At 40.2% G+C, this 25658-nt stretch overlaps 2 protein-coding genes across 6 annotated transcripts in view; both read right to left on the reverse strand.

The window, feature by feature from the left end:
* The window catches only part of LOC134818351 (uncharacterized), a 36302-nt gene extending 25813 nt beyond the window's left edge, over nt 1-10489 (reverse strand). Inside the window, exons 1-6 of one of the 2 annotated variants that reach the window (XM_063827862.1) lie at nt 10304-10489; nt 10017-10187; nt 9506-9603; nt 6854-6987; nt 6467-6573; nt 3390-3511 (exon numbers count right to left, since the gene is read on the reverse strand). In XM_063827862.1, coding sequence (XP_063683932.1) covers nt 3390-3511; nt 6467-6573; nt 6854-6987; nt 9506-9603; nt 10017-10187; nt 10304-10471 — 800 coding nt within the window. In that variant the 5' untranslated portion in view covers nt 10472-10489. The remainder of the gene's footprint in view (nt 1-3389; nt 3512-6466; nt 6574-6853; nt 6988-9505; nt 9604-10016; nt 10188-10303) is intronic. The other variant, XM_063827863.1, reaches the window with a different exon arrangement.
* Nucleotides 10490-20377: 9888 nt separating this feature from the next.
* The window catches only part of LOC134818056 (cyclin-dependent kinase 14-like), a 46978-nt gene continuing 41697 nt past the window's right edge, over nt 20378-25658 (reverse strand). For all 4 annotated transcript variants that reach the window (XM_063827466.1, XM_063827468.1, XM_063827465.1 and 1 more), the window contains exons 10-14: nt 24820-24973; nt 22660-22723; nt 22502-22550; nt 22079-22218; nt 20378-21877 (exon numbers count right to left, since the gene is read on the reverse strand). In XM_063827466.1, coding sequence (XP_063683536.1) covers nt 21834-21877; nt 22079-22218; nt 22502-22550; nt 22660-22723; nt 24820-24973 — 451 coding nt within the window. In that variant the 3' untranslated portion in view covers nt 20378-21833. The remainder of the gene's footprint in view (nt 21878-22078; nt 22219-22501; nt 22551-22659; nt 22724-24819; nt 24974-25658) is intronic.

A 25658-nucleotide genomic window follows, 5' to 3' on the forward strand; every position in this document is an offset into this window, starting at 1 on the left:
TGGCAATCTTACATTAAACCTGGCAATCTTACATTAAACCTGGCAATCTTACATTAAACCTGGCAATCTTACATTTAACCTGGCAATCTTACATTAAACCTGGCAATCTTACATTTAACCTGGCAATCTTACATTAAACCTGGCAATCTTACATTAAACCTGGCAATCTTACATTAAACCTGGCACTCTTACATCAAACCTGGCAATCTTACATTAAACCTGGCAATCTTACATTTAACCTGGCAATCTTACATTAAACCTGGCAATCTTACATTAAACCTGGCACTCTTACATCAAACCTGACAATCTTACATTAAACCTGGCAATCTTACATTAAACCTGGCAATCTCACATTAAACCTGGCAATCTTACATTAAACCTGGCAATCTTACATTTAACCTGGCAATCTTACATTAAACCTGGCAATCTTACATTTAACCTGGCAATCTTACATTAAACCTGGCAATCTTACATTAAACCTGGCAATCTTACATTAAACCTGGCACTCTTACATCAAACCTGGCAATCTTACATTAAACCTGGCAATCTTACATTAAACCTGGCAATCTTACATTAAACCTGGCAATCTTACATTAAACCTGGCAATCTTACATTTAACCTGGCAATCTTACATTAAACCTGGCAATCTTACATTAAACCTGGCACTCTTACATCAAACCTGACAATCTTACATTAAACCTGGCAATCTTACATTAAACCTGGCAATCTCACATTAAACCTGGCAATCTTACATTAAACCTGGCAATCTTACATTTAACCTGGCAATCTTACATTAAACCTGGCAATCTTACATTTAACCTGGCAATCTTACATTAAACCTGGCAATCTTACATTAAACCTGGCACTCTTACATCAAACCTGGCAATCTTACATTAAACCTGGCAATCTTACATTTAACCTGGCAATCTTACATTAAACCTGGCAATCTTACATTAAACCTGGCACTCTTACATCAAACATGGCAATCTTACATTAAACCTGGCAATCTTACATTTAACCTGGCAATCTTACATTTAACCTGGCAATCTTACATTAAACCTGGCAATCTTACATTAAACCTGGCACTCTTACATCAAATCTGGCAATCTTACATTAAACCTGGCAATCTTACATTTAACCTGGCAATCTTACATTAAACATGGCAATCTTACATTAAACCTGGCAATCTTACATTTAACCTGGCAATCTTACATTAAACCTGGCAATCTTACATTTAACCTGGCAATCTTACATTAAACCTGGCAATCTTACATTAAACCTGGCAATCTTACATTAAACCTGGCACTCTTACATTAAACCTGGCAATCTTACATTTAACCTGGCAATCTTACATTAAACCTGGCACTCTTACATCAAACCTGGCAATCTTACATTAAACCTGGCAATCTTACATTAAACCTGGCAATATTACATTAAACCTGGCAATCTTACATTAAACCTGGCAATCTTACATTAAACCTGGCACTCTTACATTAAACCTGGCAATCTTACATTAAACCTGGCAATCTTACATTAAACCTGGCAATCTTACATTAAACCTGGCAATTTTACATAAAATGTGGTAATCTTACATAAAATGTGGCAATTATCCATAAAACCCGGCAATGGAAACATGAGACTGATAATACTAATTTACAAATGGATATAGACTATCTCTCTGACTGGGCACTAAGAAACAAAATGCGATTCCATCCAGCAAAATGTAAAGTGCTTATTGTTTCAGGAAAACCATCTTTATCTCCTCCATTCGCATATAATCTTGATGGCTCTCCTCTTGTGTATGTAGAGTTAGAAAAAGATCTTGGAGTTGATGTTACTCCTAAGCTAAGTTGGAATAGTCAGTGCGACAGAATTTATACTAAGGCCTGCCAACAACTTGGTATGGTCAGAAGAGATGGCCATATTGTCATTGATCAGAAACGTCGCCGGGCGCTTTACCTCTCCCTGGTTCGTAGCCAATTCGAAAATTGTTCCATAATCTGGCGCCCTTGTAATAAATCACTTAGTGATAAATTAGAAAGTCTCCAAAAGAGAGCTATTAAATGGATTCTGTCTGAAGAGGGCCGCAGTTATCCACCTGAGCAATATGTCAAAAAGTGCAAGCTTGTCGACATTCTCCCTTTGTCTCAAAAGTTTGACTTGAATGATCTTATTTTTTTCCACAAAGCTCTTAACAATTTAATTCCTGTATCGCTGCCTCACTATCTCTCTTTATATCAGGGCACTTCTCGACTAAGACGTTGCCACCTCGACAGTCTGTCTATTGTGTCATCAATTTTACCTAAGTTAAGTCAGAATTCACACACCACATGTACCTCAAATAGCCCACTGGCAAAATCATTTTTCTACAGAACCCATATACTGTGGAATGGACTCCCTTTACAGGTAAGACAGATTGTGTCTACTAGTCTTTTCAAAGCTGAGGTCACTAAGCATCTATGGAAATGTTTATTGGATAGTGAAACAACAGTCTAGCCTAGTCTCTTTGCTCCCCATATTATTATTATTTTTGTTTTATTAATTTTTGTATCTACCTTCCTATACTTTCAACATCATATCACACTTCACCCGCACACCTTCTCACACATTAATGACCATTTCAGACCTGTATCTAATGTATCTGGAATTTGACGTATTGAAATTCCAATTTTGACTCTATATCCACAGTTATTCACCATGGATTTGTTTGTTATTAAATAGTTTTTCATAAATTTTTGGATTTAGATTAATTCGATGTAATGGGTCCAAGTTACTGCGGACATAGTTCACTATGTGTTTACCGTGTTTGGGTGCCCATCATATTTTACAGATGGGGGCGATATTTTGAACGATTCTATTTAATATTCATCTATTGCTGTACTCTGTAAAATTTGAAAAGTATTTAATAAAAAAAATAAAAAAAACTTGGCAATGACGTCTCCTGTAACCGGAATTTTTAAACGTCGTAGAATTTCTGCATTTTGAAAACTTAAGAAGTTGAAACTTCTAATCCGAGGATAAGACGTTAAGATACTTGGTGCACTTTGTTGTATTTAATTTCATTCAGTTCACATAAATTATTCATGCTTAAATTCCTAATATCAATATAAGGTCCTTCGCATAAATAGCTCATTTATCATTAGTCGATTGTTGACCAAAAAGTAAGTTGTATCAGCTTTGAATACGAGGAATATTATTTGATTTCTGATCTTCATTAAGCGATGAGACGCAGCCTTGAATGTGGTCAGGGTTTGGAACTAAACCAGGTTAAAAATTACCCATCCCAATAAATAAATTTGTAATTATCTGTATTTGTGAAACTAGCTAAAAACACAATAATCGAACGTAAGTGGCGATATGTTTAAAGTACATACTAAATAGTACATTACCTGCAGAATTCGTCTTCTTGAACGTTGTACTGCTGAATGTGTGTTCGCAGAAAAGACGCTATAACACTAGGTTGAAGATACGCTGCAAGGATCTTGAGATATACCGAGAAATCCTGTAAAGACTGTTATTTTAACTCAAAGAGATATCCTAATTAATATCTTATTCATATTCCTAATTAATATCTTGTTCATATTCCCGAGCCATCCAAAAATATTCAAATTTATATATTTATTATCGAAATATATTCAAATTCATGTAACATCCATTTTCGAAATACATTCGAAATTGGCGGGTTTTTTATCATGTACATGTGGCTAGCAGTGAGCCAATTACAATATGTTATATCGCTCGTAATATATATTAATACATCTTGTACAGGTATGTACTTTGTAACGCTACCGGGACTTTTCCTGGCTTTTACTGTACATCCTCTAGACGTGATCAATAAAAAACAAGAGTAACACGATTAGTCACCACACCACACTTTACTCCCTGCTACTGGGTACTTAGTAAAACTTACTCCCTGCTACTGGAGTACTTAGTAAAACTTACTCCCTGCTACTAGAGTACTTAGTAAAACTTACTCCCTGCTACTGGAGTACTTAGTAAAACTTACTCCCTGCTACTGGAGTACATAGTAAAACTTACTCCCTGCTACTGGAGTACTTAGTAAAACTTACTCCCTGCTACTGGAGTACTTAGTAAAACTTACTCCCTGCTACTGGAGTACATAGTAAAACTTACTCCCTGCTACTGGAGTACTTAGTAAAACTTACTCCCTGCTACTGGAGTACTTAGTAAAACTTACTCCCTGCTACTGGAGTACTTAGTAAAACTTACTCCCTGCTACTGGAGTACTTAGTAAAACTTACTCCCTGCTACTGGAGTACTTAGTAAAACTTACTCCCTGCTACTGGAGTACATAGTAAAACTTACTCCCTGCTACTGGAGTACTTAGTAAAACTTACTCCCTACTACTGGAGTACTTAGTAAAACTTACTCCCTGCTACTGGGTACTTAGTAAAACTTACTCCCTGCTACTGGAGTACTTAGTAAAACTTACTCCCTGCTACTGGGTACTTAGTAAAACTTACTCCCTGCTACTAGAGTACTTAGTAAAACTTACTCCCTGCTACTGGAGTACTTAGTAAAACTTACTCCCTGCTACTGGAGTACTTAGTAAAACTTACTCCCTGCTACTGGAGTACTTAGTAAAACTTACTTCCTACTACTGGAGTACTTAGTAAAACTTACTCCCTGCTACTGGAGTGGGGGGAATGCAACGTCAATTAATGTCAATTAATGTCAATTAATGTCAATTAATGTCAATTAATGTCAATGTCAGTTTTGCAAAATTTTGGAATACTGACATTAATTGACATGATATTTTTCGACCAGAGATTATGTAGTTCTACCATATTTTTAGCACTTTAGAACGTTTATATCATCAATTTATTCACTACTATCACATATGGAAATGTGAAATGTGAAAAAAATTCAGATCATTAAACAATAAAACTAAAATAATACGGTTTCCCGAAATTTAATTTTCTTAAATGGGCGTGGCCATCCAAGGGCGTGGTTCTCAACATCATCAGAACTTAAAACCCACATTAAACGAAATGCCTTCATGACATTTATATTTGAATAACGAATCTTAAACAGCTAACATTACTCCTTCATACTAAAAAAGCCGATTCTAGATATTTTACCTGTATAAGAAACCAATAAAATATGGGCGTGGCCGGTGGGGACCGAAGATGGAAGAGTTGGAAGCTGAAATTTTTTTTGGTGGTCTTTGAACCTAAGGATCAACAGATAAGAACATACTCATAATTATTCAAGGACATTTTGTTTTTTTTGAACCGGTCTAACTTACATAGACGTGAATATCTTGAATATTTATCGAATAATGATAATCTCAAATTTCAAGACATATTAATGTCAATTAATGTCAATTAATGTCAATTAATGTCAATGTCAGTTTGGGGTTTTTATGGAATACTGACATTAATTGACGTTGCATTCCCCCCACTGGAGTACTTAGTAAAACTTACTCCCTGCTACTAGAGTACTTAGTAAAACTTACTCCCTGCTACTAGAGTACTTAGTAAAACTTACTCCCTGCTACTAGAGTACTTAGCAAAACTTACTCCCTGCTACTGGAGTACTTAGTAAAACTTACTCCCTGCTACTGGAGTACTTAGTAAAACTTACTCCCTGCTACTGGAGTACTTAGTAAAACTTACTCGCTGCTACTGGGTACTTAGTAAAATTTACTCCCTGCTACTGGAGTACTTAGTAAAACTTACTCCCTGCTACTGGAGTACTTAGTAAAACTTACTCCCTGCTACTGGAGTACTTAGTAAAACTTACTCCCTGCTACTAGAGTACTTAGTAAAACTTACTCCCTGCTACTAGAGTACTTAGCAAAACTTACTCCCTGCTACTGGAGTACTTAGTAAAACTTACTCCCTGCTACTGGAGTACTTAGTAAAACTTACTCCCTGCTACTGGAGTACTTAGTAAAACTTACTCCCTGCTACTGGAGTACTTAGTAAAACTTACTCCCTGCTACTGGAGTACTTAGTAAAACTTACTCCCTGCTACTGGAGTACTTAGTAAAACTTACTCCCTGCTACTGGAGTACTTAGTAAAACTTACTCCCTGCTACTAGAGTACTTAGTAAAACTTACTCCCTGCTACTGGAGTACTTAGTAAAACTTACTCCCTGCTACTGGAGTACTTAGTAAAACTTACTCGCTGCTACTGGGTACTTAGTAAAATTTACTCCCTGCTACTGGAGTACTTAGTAAAACTTACTCCCTGCTACTGGAGTACTTAGTAAAACTTACTCCCTGCTACTGGAGTACTTAGTAAAACTTACTCCCTGCTACTGGAGTACTTAGTAAAACTTACTCCCTGCTACTGGAGTACTTAGTAAAATTTACTCCCTGCTACTGGAGTACTTAGTAAAACTTACTCCTTGCTACTGGAGTACTTAGTAAAACTTACTCCCTGCTACTGGAGTACTTAGTAAAACCTTATTTAATTTAAATAAAACTGTTATTATTACCTTGCCATCAGATTGACGTAGAAGCAGTGCCAGTGCTAGCTCCTGCTTTTCTAGAGTCAATAAACCTACAATCAGCGTTCCGATCATCACCAGACTTTGTTCTGAATCTGAAAAAGGTAACCATCATATACTAGCAAATCAGCGGTTTACAATATTTTTCATTCCTGCCTTGCTTTTAGACGCGTACACTGTACACGCGTACACTGTACACGCGTACACTGTAAACTTAAAATATTTGTATTTCACTTCCAGGGTCTGATGACGTTTATTTTGTAACAGCTAATACTAACATTAGGTGAAATGGTCATGAACCGAAAAAATAATCATGCATAAAAAATGTGTATTGAAATCACAGATATGTAAAATATGTAAAAAAGGGTTCCTTACCAAAGTTCTTGACAGCATCAAGCATTTGTTCGTCTGTCAACTCAGTTTTATCTCCCATCAGGAGTGCCAGGAAGAAGTCGGCCCAATGTCGGCAGGAAATGCACCAGTTTTCAAATATGGTTGTAATGGTAAATCTGAAGTTTTCAGTATCAGGTTACAGGTATGAGGTATTTGAGGTAAATACACTTTACAATAACAGTCGGGGGGGAGGGTGGAGGAGGGAGGGAGGGAGGAAGGGAGGGAGGGAAGGAGGGTAGAGGAAGGGAGGGAGGGAGGGAGGGAGGGAGGGAGGGAGGGAGGGAGGGAGGGAGGGAGGGAGGGAGGGAGGGAGGTAGGGAGGTAGGGAGGAAGGGAGGAAGGGAGGAAGGGAGGGAGGGAGGTAGGGAGGTAGGGAGGTAGGGAGGAAGGGAGGAAGGGAGGAAGGGAGGAAGGGAGGAAGGGAGGGAGGTGTAGGGAGGGAGGGTAGAGGAAGGGAGGAGGTAGGGAGGAAGGGAGGAAGGGAGGAAGGGAGGAAGGGAGGAAGGGAGGAAGGGAGGAAGGGAGGAAGGGAGGGAGGTGTAGGGATAACTGTCCTGGACACAGGATTGGAGGGAGGAAGGGAGGAAGGGGGAAGGGAGGGAGGGAGGGAGGGAGGGAGAGAGGGAGGGAGGGAGGGAGGAAGGGAGGAAGGGAGGTAGGGAGGAAGGGAGGAGGTAGGGAGGAAGGGAGGAAGGGAGGAAGGGAGGGAGGGAGGTAGGGAGGTAGGGAGGAAGGGAGGAAGGGAGGGAGGGAGGGAGGAAGGGGGGAAGGGAGGAAGGGAGGAAGGGAGGAAGGGAGGAAGGGAGGAAGGGAGGAAGGGAGGAAGGGAGGAAGGGAGGAAGGGAGGAAGGGAGGAAGGGAGGAAGGGAGGAAGGGAGGAGGTAGGGAGGAAGGGAGGAAGGGAGGGAGGGAGGTAGGGAGGTAGGGAGGAAGGGAGGAAGGGAGGGAGGTAGGGAGGAAGGGGGGAAGGGAGGAAGGGAGGAAGGGAGGAAGGGAGGAAGGGAGGAAGGGAGGAAGGGAGGAAGGGAGGGAGGGAGGGAGGGAGGGAGGGAGGGAGGGAGGAAGGGAGGAAGGGAGGGTAGAGGAAGGGAGGAGGTAGGGAGGAAGGGAGGAAGGGAGGAGGTAGGGAGGTAGGGAGGAAGGGGGGAAGGGAGGAAGGGAGGAAGGGAGGAAGGGAGGAAGGGAGGGAGGTGTAGGGAGGTAGGGAGGAAGGGAGGAGGTAGGGAGGAAGGGAGGAAGGGAGGAAGGGAGGAAGGGAGGAAGGGAGGAAGGGAGGAAGGGAGGAAGGGAGGAAGGGAGGGAGGTGTAGGGAGGGAGGGTAGAGGAAGGGAGGAGGTAGGGAGGAAGGGAGGAAGGGAGGAAGGGAGGAAGGGAGGAAGGGAGGAAGGGAGGAAGGGAGGAAGGGAGGAAGGGAGGAAGGGAGGAAGGGAGGGAGGTGTAGGGAGGTAGGGAGGAAGGGAGGAGGTAGGGAGGAAGGGAGGAAGGGAGGAAGGGAGGAAGGGAGGAAGGGAGGAAGGGAGGAAGGGAGGAAGGGAGGAAGGGAGGGAGGTGTAGGGAGGGAGGGTAGAGGAAGGGAGGAGGTAGGGAGGAAGGGAGGAAGGGAGGAAGGGAGGAAGGGAGGAAGGGAGGAAGGGAGGAAGGGAGGAAGGGAGGAAGGGAGGGAGGTGTAGGGAGGGAGGGTAGAGGAAGGGAAGGAGCTAAGGAGGGAGGGTGGAGAAGCCGAGAAGGGAGGGATGCGGGCAGTACAAACATTAAACGTGGTAACTAGCAGAAGAAACTTGCTATTATTATAACTATCCTGGACACAAGAGTGGAGAGGGAGGGAGGGAGGGAGGGAGGGAGGGAGGGAGGGAGGGAGGGAGGGAGGGAGGGAGGGAGGGAGGTAGGGAGGTAGGGAGGAAGGGAGGAGGTAGGGAGGAAGGGAGGAAGGGAGGAAGGGAGGAAGGGAGGAAGGGAGGAAGGGAGGAAGGGAGGAAGGGAGGAAGGGAGGGAGGTGTAGGGATAACTGTCCTGGACACAGGATTGGAGGGAGGAAGGGAGGAAGGGGGAAGGGAGGGAGGGAGGGAGGGAGGGAGAGAGGGAGGGAGGGAGGGAGGAAGGGAGGAAGGGAGGTAGGGAGGAAGGGAGGAGGTAGGGAGGAAGGGAGGAAGGGAGGAAGGGAGGGAGGGAGGTAGGGAGGTAGGGAGGAAGGGAGGAAGGGAGGGAGGTAGGGAGGAAGGGAGGAAGGGCAGTACAAACATTAAACGTGGTAACTAGCAGAAGAAACTTGCTATTATTATAACTATCCTGGACACAAGAGTGTAATTACCAACACTTACCAGGGACAAAAGGATTTCGCGGCATGTACGAAATCGCGAAATTTCCCATTCTCCGCGACAAATTTTATGTATAGTTTAATGTATAGCCTGTTAAATTTCGCGGTACCGCGAAATTTGGCCAAAATAATCGCGAAATCCTTTTGTCCTTGACACTTACCAGTCATCATCAAACTTAACCTGACCTAACAACATGGCTCCTAATTTAAAATCTGTACACACTTCACATCTGCACGGCGCTAGATAAATGACAAAGTGATACTTAGTCACTAAATATGTTAGATCTGATAATTTGGTATAACAACTTAAAGAGACCTACTTGTACACGTTGGTGACCTCATCGTCTTCACATAGTATCTGGAGCACTTCGATCATATCGTCTCTTGTTATCTCGTACAGGTAAAATTCTTCCAATACCTGTTTCAATTAGTTGAACAATAGAATTCCTTTTTAATATTCCCAATAAATATCACCGACTATCATGACGTGACGCACAGTGTACACTATATCTCTATGATTATAACAAGTAATGCAATGTACAGCGTTATGTACAGTGTTATGTAATGCAACTTAATGTAATGTAAATAATTTGTAAAATATCATTAGAATTAAGGAGAATGACAAAGTCAGGCAAATGACTTAAGATACTAAAAATTGCAAGTTGTCTCTAACGATTCAGAACGATTAAGATGCATGTTAATTTGAACAAATTATAACCATCGAAATATCAAACCTAAAATAATGATTGCTATTTGCAGTTCAGCCTAGTGTTAAGAGTAAATACAAGTCTGTCAACATACTCAATTACTTCTACACTATGTTAACTATACCTCATTGAATCGCTCATAGTAGTCCTCCACCGTACCAGCTCTCTTCTGGATGCCCCTCAGTTTCCTGACTAAGCCATCACGTGTTAGATTGGTCTGGCACACAGGTGGGGGGGACTTGAAGGGTAGTGCCCCTATCTCATCTATCTTTGTTATCATCAGCGCAGCATCAGTCTACAACAAAAGCCGTTAACAAGTGTTTATGTCGTGACAAAAAGATGAAATAAATGTGTCAAATCTGTTACAAGCAATGTTTCAAAGTTTATTATTCACAATACAAGTCCACTTACATGTTCAGGCTCAGCGTGGACAAAGTAACACAGGTTACCACGGAAACACATCCCTTTACTGTAGAAGTGACACTTAGGCCGTTCGTGTTCAAAAGCACATTTTGCACCGTTTTTGCAGTGACCTTGTAAGTAAAACTTACAGTACTGCTTTCCTCCTCTGACCATCATCTTGAAGCTAGGTCTAAAGTCATTGGGTTAGAAGAAGAAGAAACAGTAATACCCCGATTTGCAGCGGAGCAGGAGGTGACCGGGACATGATTTTAGTCCTGACCGGGACCGGGATACAAAATGTGACTTGACCGTGACCGGGACCGGGACTGAGATTATCAATTTACCGTGACCGGGACCGGGACCAATAATTTCTGGGATTTCTATCTTACCGGGACCGGGACCGGGACCAACAATCCAATTTTACCGGGATGACCGGGATGACCGGGACCAAAACTGGTATTCTCATATTGAAAGCTGCAACTTTCATTTACATTATAATTGAACAATTTGAATAAGTAATAACTAGAATATTAAATTAGAAAAAACTAAAGTAAACCCGTCAATATGGGGCATGGGCCTAATGTACTACACCAATAATGTTCATGTACTGATTACTCAAGTTCACCCTCATTCCTCATTCCTCAATCAATGATCCCTCAAATTATTCAACAGTTTCATTCTCCAATTCCAATTGACAATTGGGCGTAGCCCGAGTTGAAAACTTGATGTTAGTTTGCACTTATGAGTTATGTAACGATATTAGTTACCTAAACTTGTTTAGCAATGTTAAACATTGTTTTATTTGGCTCAGAGGTTGTTTAAAGATGAAATTCACAATGAATGAAAGTAAAAACTTAAAATCACAGTGAATGAAATTATGTAAAAGATCCCGGTCAAAATCCCGGCAAATTTGAGTGATTGACCGGGACCGGGACCGGGACCAAGAATCCTGAATTAACCGGGACCGGGACCGGGATCATAAATCAGCATTTGACCGGGACCGGGACCGCGACCGGGATGAAAAATGTGACTTGACCCGGTTGACCGGGACCGGGACCGGGACCGGGATAGCTCAAAATTGCCAATCCCGGTACCGGGATTCCCGGTACCGGGATTCCCGGTCACCTCCTGCAGCGGAGTTTGGGAGAAAGGAAAAAGCCCGGTAAATCGGGGTTATAATTGTTCGCATTATGTATGTTAAGCCCTATTTGGGGAAAGAAAATGGCCACGGTAAATTGGGGTTTGCAGTAAATCGGGGCGCAGTATATTGGGGTTGTATATCTGTTGCCATTTTACTGACACCACGACTTCAACTTTAACACGACTTTCCACGAAAACCGTGAGAAAGAATATACATATATATTTCATCTGCCGGACTGATATTTGAACGCAAGATTGATGATACCTTGAGAAAGACAGAGAACACGGCATGGCGTGTTGACGACATCCTAATAACAGGACCTGATGATGAGAGTCACATGAAGAACGTGAGAACGGTGATTAGAGCACTAGAGAAAGAAGGCTACAAATGTCGGCTGGACAAGTGTGTTTTCATGGAGCTTAAGGTGACATTTCTAGGCCATGAAGTATCTGCCGACGGGATAAGACCGCTGAGTTCGAAAGTTGAAACCATAGTGAGAGCACCGTATCCTACTACTAGAGCGGAGATGATATCATTCCTTGGTGGTGCACAGTACTATTCACGTTTTATTCCCAACATGTCAACAGTTGTCGAGCCACTTTTAAACGGTTAAAACCGTTTAAGACCCGCTGACATTCCTTTCCACTTTGGAGATAGAGAAAAGAGAACTTTTGATGAGTTAAAAGCACTGTTATCGTCTGACTTGGTTCTATCAGTCTACAACCCTGAGCTGGAGTTAAAGCTTGACACGGACGCTTCATCCGTTGGTTTAGGACCAAGCATTTGGACCAGATGATCAAGAGATCTGTTGTGTCAGAGCCGTCGCAACAGACAGATCCGGATACACAGAGAGTTGAGCTCGAGATAAGAGATTAGCAGAGTTCTACAGCTACTGATATGATTTAGAGAAGAAAGCTAGCTTACCTGAGAGTACAGAGCCGGAAACTTCGATTATAGTTGGTAATAATCCAAATCTACCCGCATAGCCTGATCATAAGGCAGCCGTTGAACCTATCACTGCACAGCCTGTACTTAAACCACATGAGCTTGCCATACAAATTACCCGTAGCACTATGAAACTTAATATTGAGCCTGAAATGCAAGAACCTAATTTGCTTCTGCCAGCAAACTTTGCACGTAATAGTAAACCACCAGATAGGCTAAGTTACCGCAAACTGGGAGGAACATTGAACACGTTTTATTATCACATTTTATGACAGTTGTTTTATTTTTAAATGTTTAAATCTAACCGCACAAATCTAATACAGATCGAATGTGAAGTTATTTAGATTCTCTGTCACGTTTAAGTTTTGAAGAAAAACACTTTATTTTTGTTTTAAAATACGGAATGCACAAAGTTTTAAACCGTGTAGAGAGCGCAACAAATTTCAATATTCTCACGCACGTACGCATTGAGACTTTTGTAGATTTCATTTTTACCACATTTAAAAATTCACTTTTTAACTTTTGTACAAATGATTTTACATCAGATTTTTTAACCGATTGAGCTAAATTATTTCACCTAAATTATTTCAACAAATTTTAGTTGAAGGAGATGCTATATATTTAAGTTATTATATTATTAATTTATAATATTCAGTATGTTCTAAACCTGGGTTTTTAACAGTGTATCACTTGGAAGTGTCTACCACAAAAAGTACAACACATATTACTACCACAGAATAATTTATGTGACTGGTTGTAATAGTGTTGATTGATCCAGTAAGTAATATAGGGTGTTTAAGATGGTATATCAATATTTGCTCAATTTCAAACAAGTGTACATATCATCAAGAGTATGTGACGAAGTAAACTTATTTGTGCCTGCTGTGTGCTCTTTGCTTGCGACTATATGATATTATATTCTGTATGTGCACGAAAATTTATTTCAATCAATAATGTCCAAGCTCTTAAATGTTTGATTATATACTTGACTTGACTTAAGCCTAAGGCGGGTAGTGTTCTCCACAGCTTTTCTGTCCTCCACAGTTTTCTGACCTCCAGTCTAGCTATCTCATCTACTGACTTCAGCCCAGTATCTACTTTTAGGTTATCTAGTAATGTTAAGTAAGGTCGCCCCCTGTTAGTATGCCCATGACTCGGCTTCCAGACTCCAGAGGATCAGTTTGTTCAGTGCCAGCTCCGGATGTCGATGAGCATGACCTGCAAGTCTGAGCCTTCGTTGGGTTATCTTGGAGCTGACTTTGGGAAGTTCACTGTACAGGCTGTGGTTGCTGACATGGTCTCGATATTGATTGATGTTAAGGGCCATTCTTAACATTCGCGTATAGCAACCATCAACCATCTTCTCTAGCCTTTTCGTCATAGTCCAAGTCTTGGAACCGTAAAAAAGCACCGACTTGACTAGTGCTGTAAACACTCTGATCTTGATAGACCTCCTAAGCTTAGAATTCCAAAGTTTTTTAAATGTGTGTGGCATGATCCCCATGCTCTTCCTTTCCTAACCCTGATATCACTCTCACTGTCTCTGATTCTAGAACCCAGGTAAGTGAAGTCTTCCACATGCTCTATTGTGCTGTTACCCAGGGACTTGATGGTATCAGGATCTTTGCCCTTCGTGTTGACATAGAGTAGATTAATGATATACACAATACTGTCCGGTATTCCATAAGCCTTTAGTATTCACAAAATTCCCCGGTGAAGTAAATCAAAGGGCTTCTTAAAATCAACAAACACCAAAGCTGCCGGTAGATTTCTCTGTCTAGCCCCCTCTAAAATCCTCCTTGAGTGCCAAGATATGACTAGTGGTAGACCGTCCTTCCCGAAAACCATTCTGAGTGTCCCTAAGTACCCCTTCTAAAGCCAGATGGATCCTATTAAGCACCATTCTATTAAGAGTCTTAGCCACAAGTGAAGTCAAAGATATCGCCCTCCAGTTTCCAGGGTCTGTCAAGTCTCCCTTTTTGGGGACCAGAATGATGTTGCTTATCCTCCACTGATTTGGCGCAATACCATCTGTCAGGGCTTTGTTGCAGAAGGTCAGCACTATTTCATCTAGGTCCCATCTTTTGAGGACTTCAGGTGGTATAACGCCATCTGGTGCTTTACCTTCTTTGATCCTGAGTTTAGTGGCTGTAAGCTCCTCTAAAGTAAAAGGTTCTGTACTGATGTTGAGTCCTTCAAATTGAGTCTCGATGCTAGGGTGCTTGTTTTCCACATCAGGTGTACTCCCTAACAGATTTGTGAAATGCCTAAGCCAACTTTCCTTCCTATCTTCGGCTCCATTGCCCCTTATTTGAGTTGCCTCCTTTCTGCCAGTAATCTCATTCATGACATTCCAACTTTTTTTATTTTTGCATCTGTATGCAGCCACTTCGACCCTTCTAACCTTGGCAACTGGATCTTCTTCAAAGATGTCCTGGTACACCTGATCCAGTTTTGATTTTGATAGCTTAACAGACAGTCGAGACTGTATTCACAATGATCCCGGTGACAGACAAATCACTTGGAAAACTTTTGAAGGAAAAAAAGTAGACATTGCGTAGACATTGCTTTAACCAGAGCCCTCACTGCTCACGTTTGCAGTAGCGCCCGACCGTTATTCTGGACAGCTTCGGTTCAATCCCAAAGATCAAGCTGAACTTTTCAATTCTTTCTTTTATAACCAGTTTTCGGATCCTTCACTTTATGACACTGACATCTCCTATGTCAATGATGTTGATTTTGATATTGACTTCGATCATCGGGATGTTCGTAAGCTTCTTTCAAATATTAATTCAAATAAAGCCCAGGGACCAGATGGCATACACGGTAAAATTCTAAAAAATTGTTCCGTAGGTTTAGCTTACCCTCTAACATGCATTTTTCGTGGATCCTACAACAGCGGCTACATTCCACAAGAATGGAAACTTGCAAATGTTGTCCCAATATTTAAGAAAGGTAAGAAAAGTGAGGTTGAAAACTATAGACCAATATCCCTTACTTGTTTAGTCATGAAAGTTTTTGAGCGCATTGTTAAACGTAAACTGCTTTCTTTGACAAGTACCCTTCTTGATCCCAGGCAGCATGGTTTTCTAGAGCACAAGTCATGCACAACCAATATGGTTGATTTTTGTGATAGCCTGGCATTGTCTCTTAACGAAAACATTATCAATCATGTTGTGTATTTTGATTTTGCTAAGGCATTTGATTCTGTAAATCATGATATCCTTCTTCATAAGCTAAAGACCTTATATAACATTGATGGTACACTTCTCAAATTTCTTACCAATTACCTTCAAGGCCGTTACCAAAGAGTGGTTATTGGTAATGAGATGTCATCTACCCTCTCAGTTAATTCTGGTGTCCCCCAGGGCTCTATCCTTGGTCCCTTACTTTTTGTATTGTTTATCAATGATATTCCTCTTGGCCTTTCGGATAATACTGATATTGTTTTGTATGCCGATGATACAAAAATCTGGCGTAAAATACATTCATCTTCTGATAATACCAATTTACAAATGGATATAGACTATCTCTCTGACTGGGCACTTAGAAACAAAATGCGATTCCATCCAGCAAAATGTAAAGTGCTCATTGTTTCAGGAAAACCATCTTTATCTCCTCCATTCGCATATAATCTTGATGGCTCTCCTCTTGTGTATGTAGAGTTAGAAAAAGATCTTGGAGTCGATGTTACTCCTAAGCTCAGTTGGAATAGTCAGTGCGACAGAATTTATACTAAGGCCTGCCAACAACTTGGTATGGTCAGAAGAGATGGCCATATTGTCATTGATCAGAAACGTCGCCGGGCGCTTTACCTCTCCCTGGTTCGTAGCCAATTCGAAAATTGTTCCATAATCTGGCGCCCTTGTTATAAATCACTTAGTGATAAATTAGAAAGTCTCCAAAAGAGAGCTATTAAATGGATTCTGTCTGAAGAGGGCCGCAGTTATCCACCTGAGCAATATGTCAAAAAGTGCAAGCTTGTCGACATTCTCCCTTTGTCTCAAAAGTTTGACTTGAATGATCTTATTTTTTTCCACAAAGTTCTGAACAATTTAATTCCTGTATGGCTGCCTCACTATCTCACTTTATATCAGGGCACTTCTCGACTAAGACGTTGCCACCTCGACAGTCTGTCTATTGTGTCATCAATTTTACCTAAGTTAAGTCAGAATTCACACACCTTATGTACCTCAAATAGCCCACTGGCAAAATCATTTTTCTACAGAACTCATATACTGTGGAATGGACTCCCTTTACAGGTAAGACAGATTGTGTCTACAAGTGTTTTCAAAGCTGAGGTCACTGAGCATCTATGGAAATGTTTATTGGATAGTGAAACAACAGCCTAGCCTAGTCTCTTTGCTCCCCATATTATTATTATTTTTGTTTTATTAATTTTTGTATCTACCTTCCTATACTTTCAACATCATATCACACTTCACCCGCACACCTCACACATTAATGACCATATCAGACCTGTATCTAATGTATCTGGAATTTGACGTATTGAAATACCAATTTTGACTCTATATCCACAGTTATTCACCATGGATTTGTTTGTTATTAAATAGTTTTTCATAAATTTTTGGATTTAGATTAATTCGATGTAATGGGTCCAAGTTACTGCGGACATAGTTCACTATGTGTTTACCGTGTTTGGGTGCCCATCATATTTTACAGATGGGGGCGATATTTTGAACGATTCTATTTTATATTCATCTATTGCTGTACTTTGTAAAATTTGAAAAGTATTTAATAAAAAAATTAAAAAAATAGGGGAGCCGTGCACTCGTGCGCGGCGGGTCATACAACGTATGACAAGGGTTCATTAAATGTACAATGAACAAGTAGGTATATAAGTGCGCCATCGACAGTGAGCCGCGCGTGCCGACTGTAGGATGGTTTTTTAGCGCTAATTTCGGCCAGCACAAAATTCTTGAAACAAATGCGTATTGAGTAACCTTCCCTTGATCAAATTTTAACAAAAATTGGTTAGCTTACTTATAAACTTACAAGGAAAGTGTCCGAAAAATTTAAAACATATCCAACAATCAAACATTATGTTACAGCTAAAACATAAAAGCAGCGTATTTTGCCCCATTTTCATTATTATATCAACTCCGATATCCATTAAATTTTTCGGACAGTTGTGAAAGCCCTATTGGAAGGTCTTCACTAATTTTCAGAATGATCTCATTCAAGTGTCAAGGAACCGAAGATATGACAGAATAATACGACAAAAATCAACGAATTACGCCAAAATACGCAACTTTTACAATTGACGATGTTACTCGTCTAAATTTCTTCGAAGTAGCGCGCGCCGCTTTCTTCTCGAAATGGCAAGTGCTACGAAGTAGCGCGCGCCGGGCCTGATCATTAACAATGGTCAACTTTTACAACTGCTTTTGTTCCAAAAGTCGCGCACCATCAAATATCGCGAGCGTGCTAAATCACTCTACAGTCGATTTTCGAGATTGTTCTAATGGGGGTCACGACCTCAGGTCGACCTGATACAATTCCTGACATTAAGTGTTACGGTAATGATTACCAAGTACATACTATCTTTTGGACCAAATTATGTTTCGGACCCTTTTATTTAAACTATTATTAAAACTATTCCTTATAGTATTCAACATCCTACTGGAACTTCTAGCTGTACTGTGCAGTCAAGTTGGGTATGAGCCAAGCTTTAGTGATAGCAAGACCTCAAAGAAAGCATTTGCTGATGACCTAACCCTGTTGTCGAAGAGCGAGAAGGAGATGAAGAAGATGTTAAAGGTAGTAGAAGAGTTCCTGGACTGGTCGAAGAAAATGAAGGCTAAACCATCGAAGTGCCTGTCTATGTCTATGAAGTGTACTGGAGGAAAGTACAATACCTATGATGCAGAGTTTGTACTAAGCGAACAACAGGTGCCGTCCATTATCCAAGCACCAATGAAGTTCCTAGGAATGTACATGTATGTAGATCTTGAGGTGAAGGATTCGGTCCATGATCAAGAAGAAGTTAGAGGACCTTTTGGAAACAACGTCTAATGATGAAATCACCGGTCCAATGAAGGCGTGGGTGTATAACCACCTCATCATTAGTAAGATGTCATGGGGGTTTACTGTTTATAACCTACCCATCACATTTGTGAGAGAGCTTGAGGCACTGTGTAACAGATACCTTAAGAAGTGGCTAGGGATTGCGCATCCTTGCACCACCACCGTCCTCTACAGGAGTAGAGACCAGAAAGGATTGCAGCTGAAAAACATCTGCACTGAGTACAAAGTCATCCAACTTATTAAGGGTCACCAACTTTGTAACTCTAGTGACCCCTACATCAAAAAAGTGTACTCTAACCATAAGGCTATTGCAGACACACAGAAGATGTGGTCTTATCCCAAAGAGCTGAAAGACCGTCAGCGCCAACTTTACTTCCAAGAGTTAGTTGGAAAACCTGCAGTTGGTACAACTGGCCTCGGGTATGGGACAAGATATGAGGACACATCAGAGAGGAAACTGCTAACCAACATGGTGAGGACCTTTGATGAAGAGACACTTATTTGTTCACTTTTTGACAAAAAGCGGCAAAACCTCTTTCTCACATGGGAAAATACAATGACATTCGACACCACGTGGAATAACCTGATCTATCAACTTAGTCCGGAACTGTTAAAGTTTCATGTCAATGCTATCCATGACACTGCGTCAACACCTAGCAACCTAAAGCTTTGGAATAAAGCCGTTTCAGGAAACTGTAAACTCTGCAGCAAACAAGGGACACTCGATCATATCCTCACGTTCTGCAAGGTTGCACTAAGATAGGGACGTTTCAACTGGCGCCATGATCAGGTCCTACGTGAAATCATGAAGACTGTTTCATCACAGATTGACGAGTTTAATTCCGACATCGCCAAGGAATCGAAGAGGGCACCGTCGGTCTTTCACAAGGCAGGCAATAAGCGCGAGAAGGTTACCTTAGCTGACCCAACTCATCATAAGACCCAAAGATATTTCTTTTCAGATGCCAACGACTGGAAGATAATATTTGATGAGGATGAGAGACAGAGGAACTTCCCGCAGCACATTGTAGCTACACCACTAAGACCTGATGTAGTGATCTATTCAGATAAAGCAAAGAAGGTTTATCTAATGGAGCTGACTTGTGGAAATGAGCAGAACTTTGCTGATCAAGAGAAGCGAAAGATGAAGAGATATCAGCAGCTGACAGAAGAGATAGAAGCCAACGGATGGGCTTGCAAGCTCCAGACAGTAGAAGTGGGAGCTCGAGGCATTTACAACTATAGCCTCCCAACCTTTATGAACCACCTGAACGTAAACAACAAAGAGAAGAAGAAGGCCTGCATGAAGATCGCTGAGATCAGCCTGAGGGCATCGTATACCATCTATTTGTCCAGAAACACTACCATATGGACAGATGATTGGGAGTTAGTCAAGAGACCAGTAATAGCATAGTAGGAGCGTAGAATGTTTGGGCCCAGAAAAACATGTTTAATACCGCTATGAACCCGTCATAAGCCGGGGACTACTATGAAAGTGATGATGCTGTGTTGTTGAAAGACCTTCGACCAATCAAAGATGTACCTCATCACGCCAAGCAGTTATGCTTGTAGGTGAATATACACTTATAGAGTACAACAACTTTATAACACTCCGTATTTAACCTAGATACCGGAACTTTTTAACTTCGGAAAATGGCCTTTTAACGGTTATTTGTTGCCCTGGTTTGTGAGGGCACTCCGAATAGAATTGCTCACCTAATGCGGGTTTTGACACAACGGGTAAATAGTAAATACTCCTACCTTTTTTAACTGCGGCAGTGAAATCCCTGCCGAAGGCCGTGTTACACTAGTATCATAATATATGCTTGACGTCCGGGTCAAGTATGGGTAAGGCAATTCCTTTAGCGTTTAGTCTTAGATATGAAATAACATTAACAGTTCCCACAGCCGCTTTGCAATTATTAATAACAATTACGTTAGACTTCGAATTAAAGAAATCAGAAATTCTTATTTCATTCTTAATCACATTATTCACAGGAAAAATACAAATAACATTGAATATTATTATCGAATAATTTCGCATATTGAAACATTGGGTCTGTCAACGGCAAGGTGTTAATATACTAAATTATGAACCTAATCTTCTTCTTTCAACCTAATTAAAGTGTTTATAATAGCTCATCAATGTTTCGTAGCCAATTTAGAGCGGAGACATTTGAATTCTGAACTTCAATGAACGGCTAACAGATGAAACATGGCCATTGAACAATAGTAATAAACAAAGCATTCAGGCCCTAACCTCTCAAAATTGAAATTTAGGGGGTCGTTCACATATTAATCAGTTTTACAAATAGCTATTGAGTCAAAATTACACTAGCGTAATCATTTGGAAACCCCCCTCCCCCTCGGCTGATTACGCAATATGTGAACGACCCCTAAGGGCCGGAAAAATTAACACCGATAAGATGTTTCACACGATTGAAATTTATTTATCTTTTACATGGCAATTTAATTTCCTTAAATACAATGATTGAGTGCTTAACTGTAACAACAACAATCGTAATGATGATATTTACTATTTATGACTACTTTAAAAACTGTTATAAAAATTAACGACATTATTATTTTCTAGAATTAATATTTACACAAGGTGGATGACTATCTAGATCGTTCAATACAAATTTTCTGGGTATACACAATAGTTTTACTAGGGGATTCTCTCCGAATTATTCAAAGCGCTTCAGCTTCACAAGATATGAGATTTTTAATAATATAATAAAAACAAAACATCTAGCAGCACGACACCATTAAACTATTTAAAGTAAAGTTAAGTAACAGTTAACCTAACACAGGCTTACAACACAAACACTTCCTCTCGTAAAATAGTAAAATGACGACCTAAAAGACACCCATTAATAAGCAAACGTTCTGCTAAAAGAAAAAATAAACAAACAAATACATCTAGTCTAAAATCAGGCCTCCAGAAATCTTTCTGGTCTACAATGACCTTCATCTAAAATCCGGATTTGTTAAGATAACAATAAAGTTATTGTCATTATTATCACTTTTTACATAAAAAACCACGGAAGCTACCAATCTCACCCGGAATTTTGATTCATAATAAATAGTACTGTCAAATCAATAAAATATTCAATGTATTTACACAAATTCCGGTTAATTCAATAAGTCGATAGTACTAGATCCTAAACATCAAAACTATACCTACCTATTGAAAAATACGACATCACAACAACCAGCCAAACACTGACATAGAGTTTCAATTTAAATATTTTCCTACACGATGAGCACAGTCCAGTGAATGCAGTTAAAATCGTCGTCACAGCGTTCATTCATCAGTCCGGTTTCTATCCTGTGGGGACAGAGGTGGGGGGTCCCATTGGTCGGTAGTAACGTCTGAATCTATGATCCTAGTCGGGCGGTCTACTATCCAGGAAACTCAACAAGCTCGTTGAGATATATCGACTCAACTAAAAATATGTATTGTTAGATTTTCAGAAAATAAAAAATAACAATTTTAAAAAAATTTCCCTGAACCAATCGTAACTGGTTACGTACGTTAAGGGATTCAGGCAGATACTTCAACTCAACCGCAAGATACCAATCGACTAGGACAACTATCCAGAACCCTTATCTATACCCTACTGACTAGGACAAGAAAGTAAACTCACTTGGTAGAAGGTGATGCACAGCTTCAGGCAGAACTCCGAAATAACGGTGTTTTAGAGACACAGACGCGGCTATACGCTCACTGGGTTCAAACACTAACATCTGGGACAACAAATCTTCACCATCAAGATCGTCTGAGAGACTGAAAAGTGAAATGGTTTAGGGTTGAAATAATGCTTTTAAGCTACCTTGACTTTCTATAATCTAAATAACATAATCAAGATCAGTGATCTTGAAGATCACATGAAGTGATCTTGAGCGCCAACTCTATCTGGGAGTATCGTTTGTAATTGATACAGTCTTCCAATTCAAAAAATTAAGGTCAAACCAGTTTAATAAATTGTTGTTATTTGCCGAACATTTGTATAGTTCACTTAGTTAACTCGATTATTATGAAGCCAATTCAAACATCATTCAGTACTTACTTGGCGATAACATCTATAAATCGTTGCTTAGGATATTTCTCGTACTTTCCTGCAAAAATTGTGGGTAATTTAATATGGTTACCTCGGTTACCACTTTAAATTCAATATCGCTCTTGAGTGGAGTCACTACACATTTTAAGATAATAAAGTTGACTTACGTTTACCCCAGTCAGAATACTTGGTACAATTGGGCCAGGTTTGTGGTGTAGGTGTCCCCATTATCTGAAATAGCAGGATTAGTTGTCAGTGAATTTGATACAGTCACTTGCTCAGCAATAATTTCATGGTGAACAAATAAACACTAAACCTAAATTGAGTTTTTCGTTCCACTGATGCCAGGGTTGAAAATGGCAGTAGAGAAAGATATCGTTAAAGCATGAATGAGGACAATCTGTCTTTATCTTTTCACAGTAGTGCTACTGTGACAACATAAAGACAGTTATTTGAAGCACAAGCAAATCAAGGTTGATTAATTGTAAGTGGGTCCATAAGCTAGAGAATCAGAGATACTTGAATGCGCGTTCTAGAAACGAGCCCCGGGAACAGTGACAATTTAGACGGAAGGACCTGGAAATCCCGGACCATTTCATATGAGGATTTTGAATGTAATATCACACGAAATTCATTTATCTAATTAAGCTTCAAATGGACAGGGCTCGGGTAAAAGTTTCACATTTATTTGTTTCCTAAATCACGCGCGATCGAAGCAATACTTTCTGATACAGTAAACGGGTCAGATGTAATATTTTCATAAAGAAAATAAGACCGCGCGTTACATAAATATGCGATCCATCGGACTATTCTAAATTGAGACCTGGATCTGTCGATCTGAGGCCATTTAACGTTAAGTTAGCTGCAATGAATATAATCTTTTTATAGTACAAACTATAGCTGAGAGATGTTATTCTAAGATAAAAAGAAAGGTGTGTGACGAAACAGCAAAAACGGTACTAAGCCATTATTCTGTGGTCGTACGGTACACAAATGACAAAAGGTCTTAAAAGATTAGTAAGTAGAACCGTCCACTTAACAATATCCACCAGCGGACTCTTTTTGCTACAGCGGGCCCGCGCAGCCCGCTAGTAAAAGAGCACGTGCGGGCGCGTGCGATATATAAATATTGTTCCGCCCACTTATATATAATATATCTAGTTGTGCAAGGCTTAAAAACAAAGGTTAAACTCGATTAAGGGGGACATTTTTTCCACATTTCCCAACAAAATCCTTGTGTCAATGGTGAACAGCCTTCGTCTAACTTGATTTATGATTATGAAATCAATTCCCGCCAAATACACCGCAGCATTGATATCATTCAAATCGAATCATGATTCAATACCGAAAATTTCCAAATAACGTAACGCCAACCTGATAAGCGAGGAAATTAAACCGTATCTTAGTTTTGGAAAACAGAATATATCTTGAATATCTTAAGTATTTTCTGGCAAAACCAATGGAATGGAATGCTTAATATATAAGATCTATTTCTCTCATGAATAAAATAGTTATAATCAAAATACGTGATAAACAAAGGTTTAATATTAGGATATAAGACCTTTAAAGGTCTCACTCGAGTGAGACGAGTGGGCAGTAGATTGATACGGTTGATGAGAAATTAGGATCAAGAGTAAAAATTATGATAAAATCAGAACTGACAGGGAATCCTTACCGCGCATCTTGACAAATTCACCAACACAATTAGGTAAGGGGAATATGAAGATTACCAGAGCTCTGCAAAATGGCGGAGCTGCAAAGCCCACATAATTTAGAGAAAGCTATAGAACGAACCTGCCATATCTTAGCGAGCTGATCCTTAACATAGAACGAACCTGCCATATCTTAGCGAGCTGATCCTTAACATAGAACGAACCTGCCATATCTTAGCGAGCTGATCCTTAACATAGAACGAACCTGCCATATCTTAGCGAGCTGATCCTTAACATAGAACGAACCTGTCATATCTTAGCGAGCTGATCCTTAACATAGAACGAACCTGTCATATCTTAGCGAGCTGATCCTTAACATAGAACTAACCTGCCATATCTTAGCGAGCTGATCCTTAACATAGAACGAACCTGCCATATCTTAGCAAGCTGATCCTTAACATAGAACGAACCTGCCATATCTTAGCGAGCTGATCCTTAACATAGAACGAACCTGCCATATCTTAGCGAGCTGATCCTTAACATAGAACGAACCTGTCATATCTTAGCGAGCTGATCCTTAACATAGAACGAACCTGTCATATCTTAACGAGCTGATCCTTAACATAGAACTAACCTGCCATATCTTAGCGAGCTGATCCTTAACATAGAACTAACCTGCCATATCTTAGCGAGCTGATCCTTAACGTCCTTCATCCCGGGGAAGAGAGGGATACCAGATATCATCTCAGCGAAGATACACCCCACACCCCACATATCCAGGGATGTGCTGTAATCAGTGGAACCAAGGAGCACATCTGGGGGCCGGTACCTGGATCAGATAATTACAGTTAATTATTATAATTATGTTATTATTGGAGTTATATTATTACGTTTGTTGAGATTGTTGATTTGAGGCACATTTTGAGTTATTAGTTGGGTCATTTTAACTTTCACCTGACCAATACATCATATTTTTATATTATAACTACTTTACACTTTTACACTATGTACAAATTTGTCAGGGACATGATAAATACGATGACATAATCCGAAACAAGGACACTAGCATTGATTACGATGACATAATCCGAAACAAGGACACTAGCATTGGTTACAATGACAGAATCCGAAACAAGGACTCTAGCATTGGTTACAATGACAGAATCCGAAACAAGGACACTAGCATTGGTTACAATGACCATTTTTGGCCCCAATTATGCCAAATCATCTTAATATGCTCAAAACACAGATTTGAACTGATATGTGAATTTTCGTCAAGATTGGATAAAAAATGACTGAGTTATGAGCCAAAAACCGTATGCCCATATTTGGGCATACGCACCAAATTTGATCGATTTTGGCCCATAAATTGATCAGATATCAATATTTTTGAATGAAACTAACTTAACGCAAAAGGTAAGCCTAAACTACACATTCTCTATGATTATCAGCTCAATATCTACCTAACTGTGGATTCTGTAATCAAATAATCGCAAAAAATGAACAAAATCGCC

Source organism: Bolinopsis microptera, chromosome 7, assembly GCF_026151205.1.
Source record: "Bolinopsis microptera isolate Bmic1 chromosome 7, MBARI_Bmic_1.0, whole genome shotgun sequence".
Classification (NCBI taxonomy): Eukaryota; Metazoa; Ctenophora; class Tentaculata; order Lobata; family Bolinopsidae; genus Bolinopsis; species Bolinopsis microptera.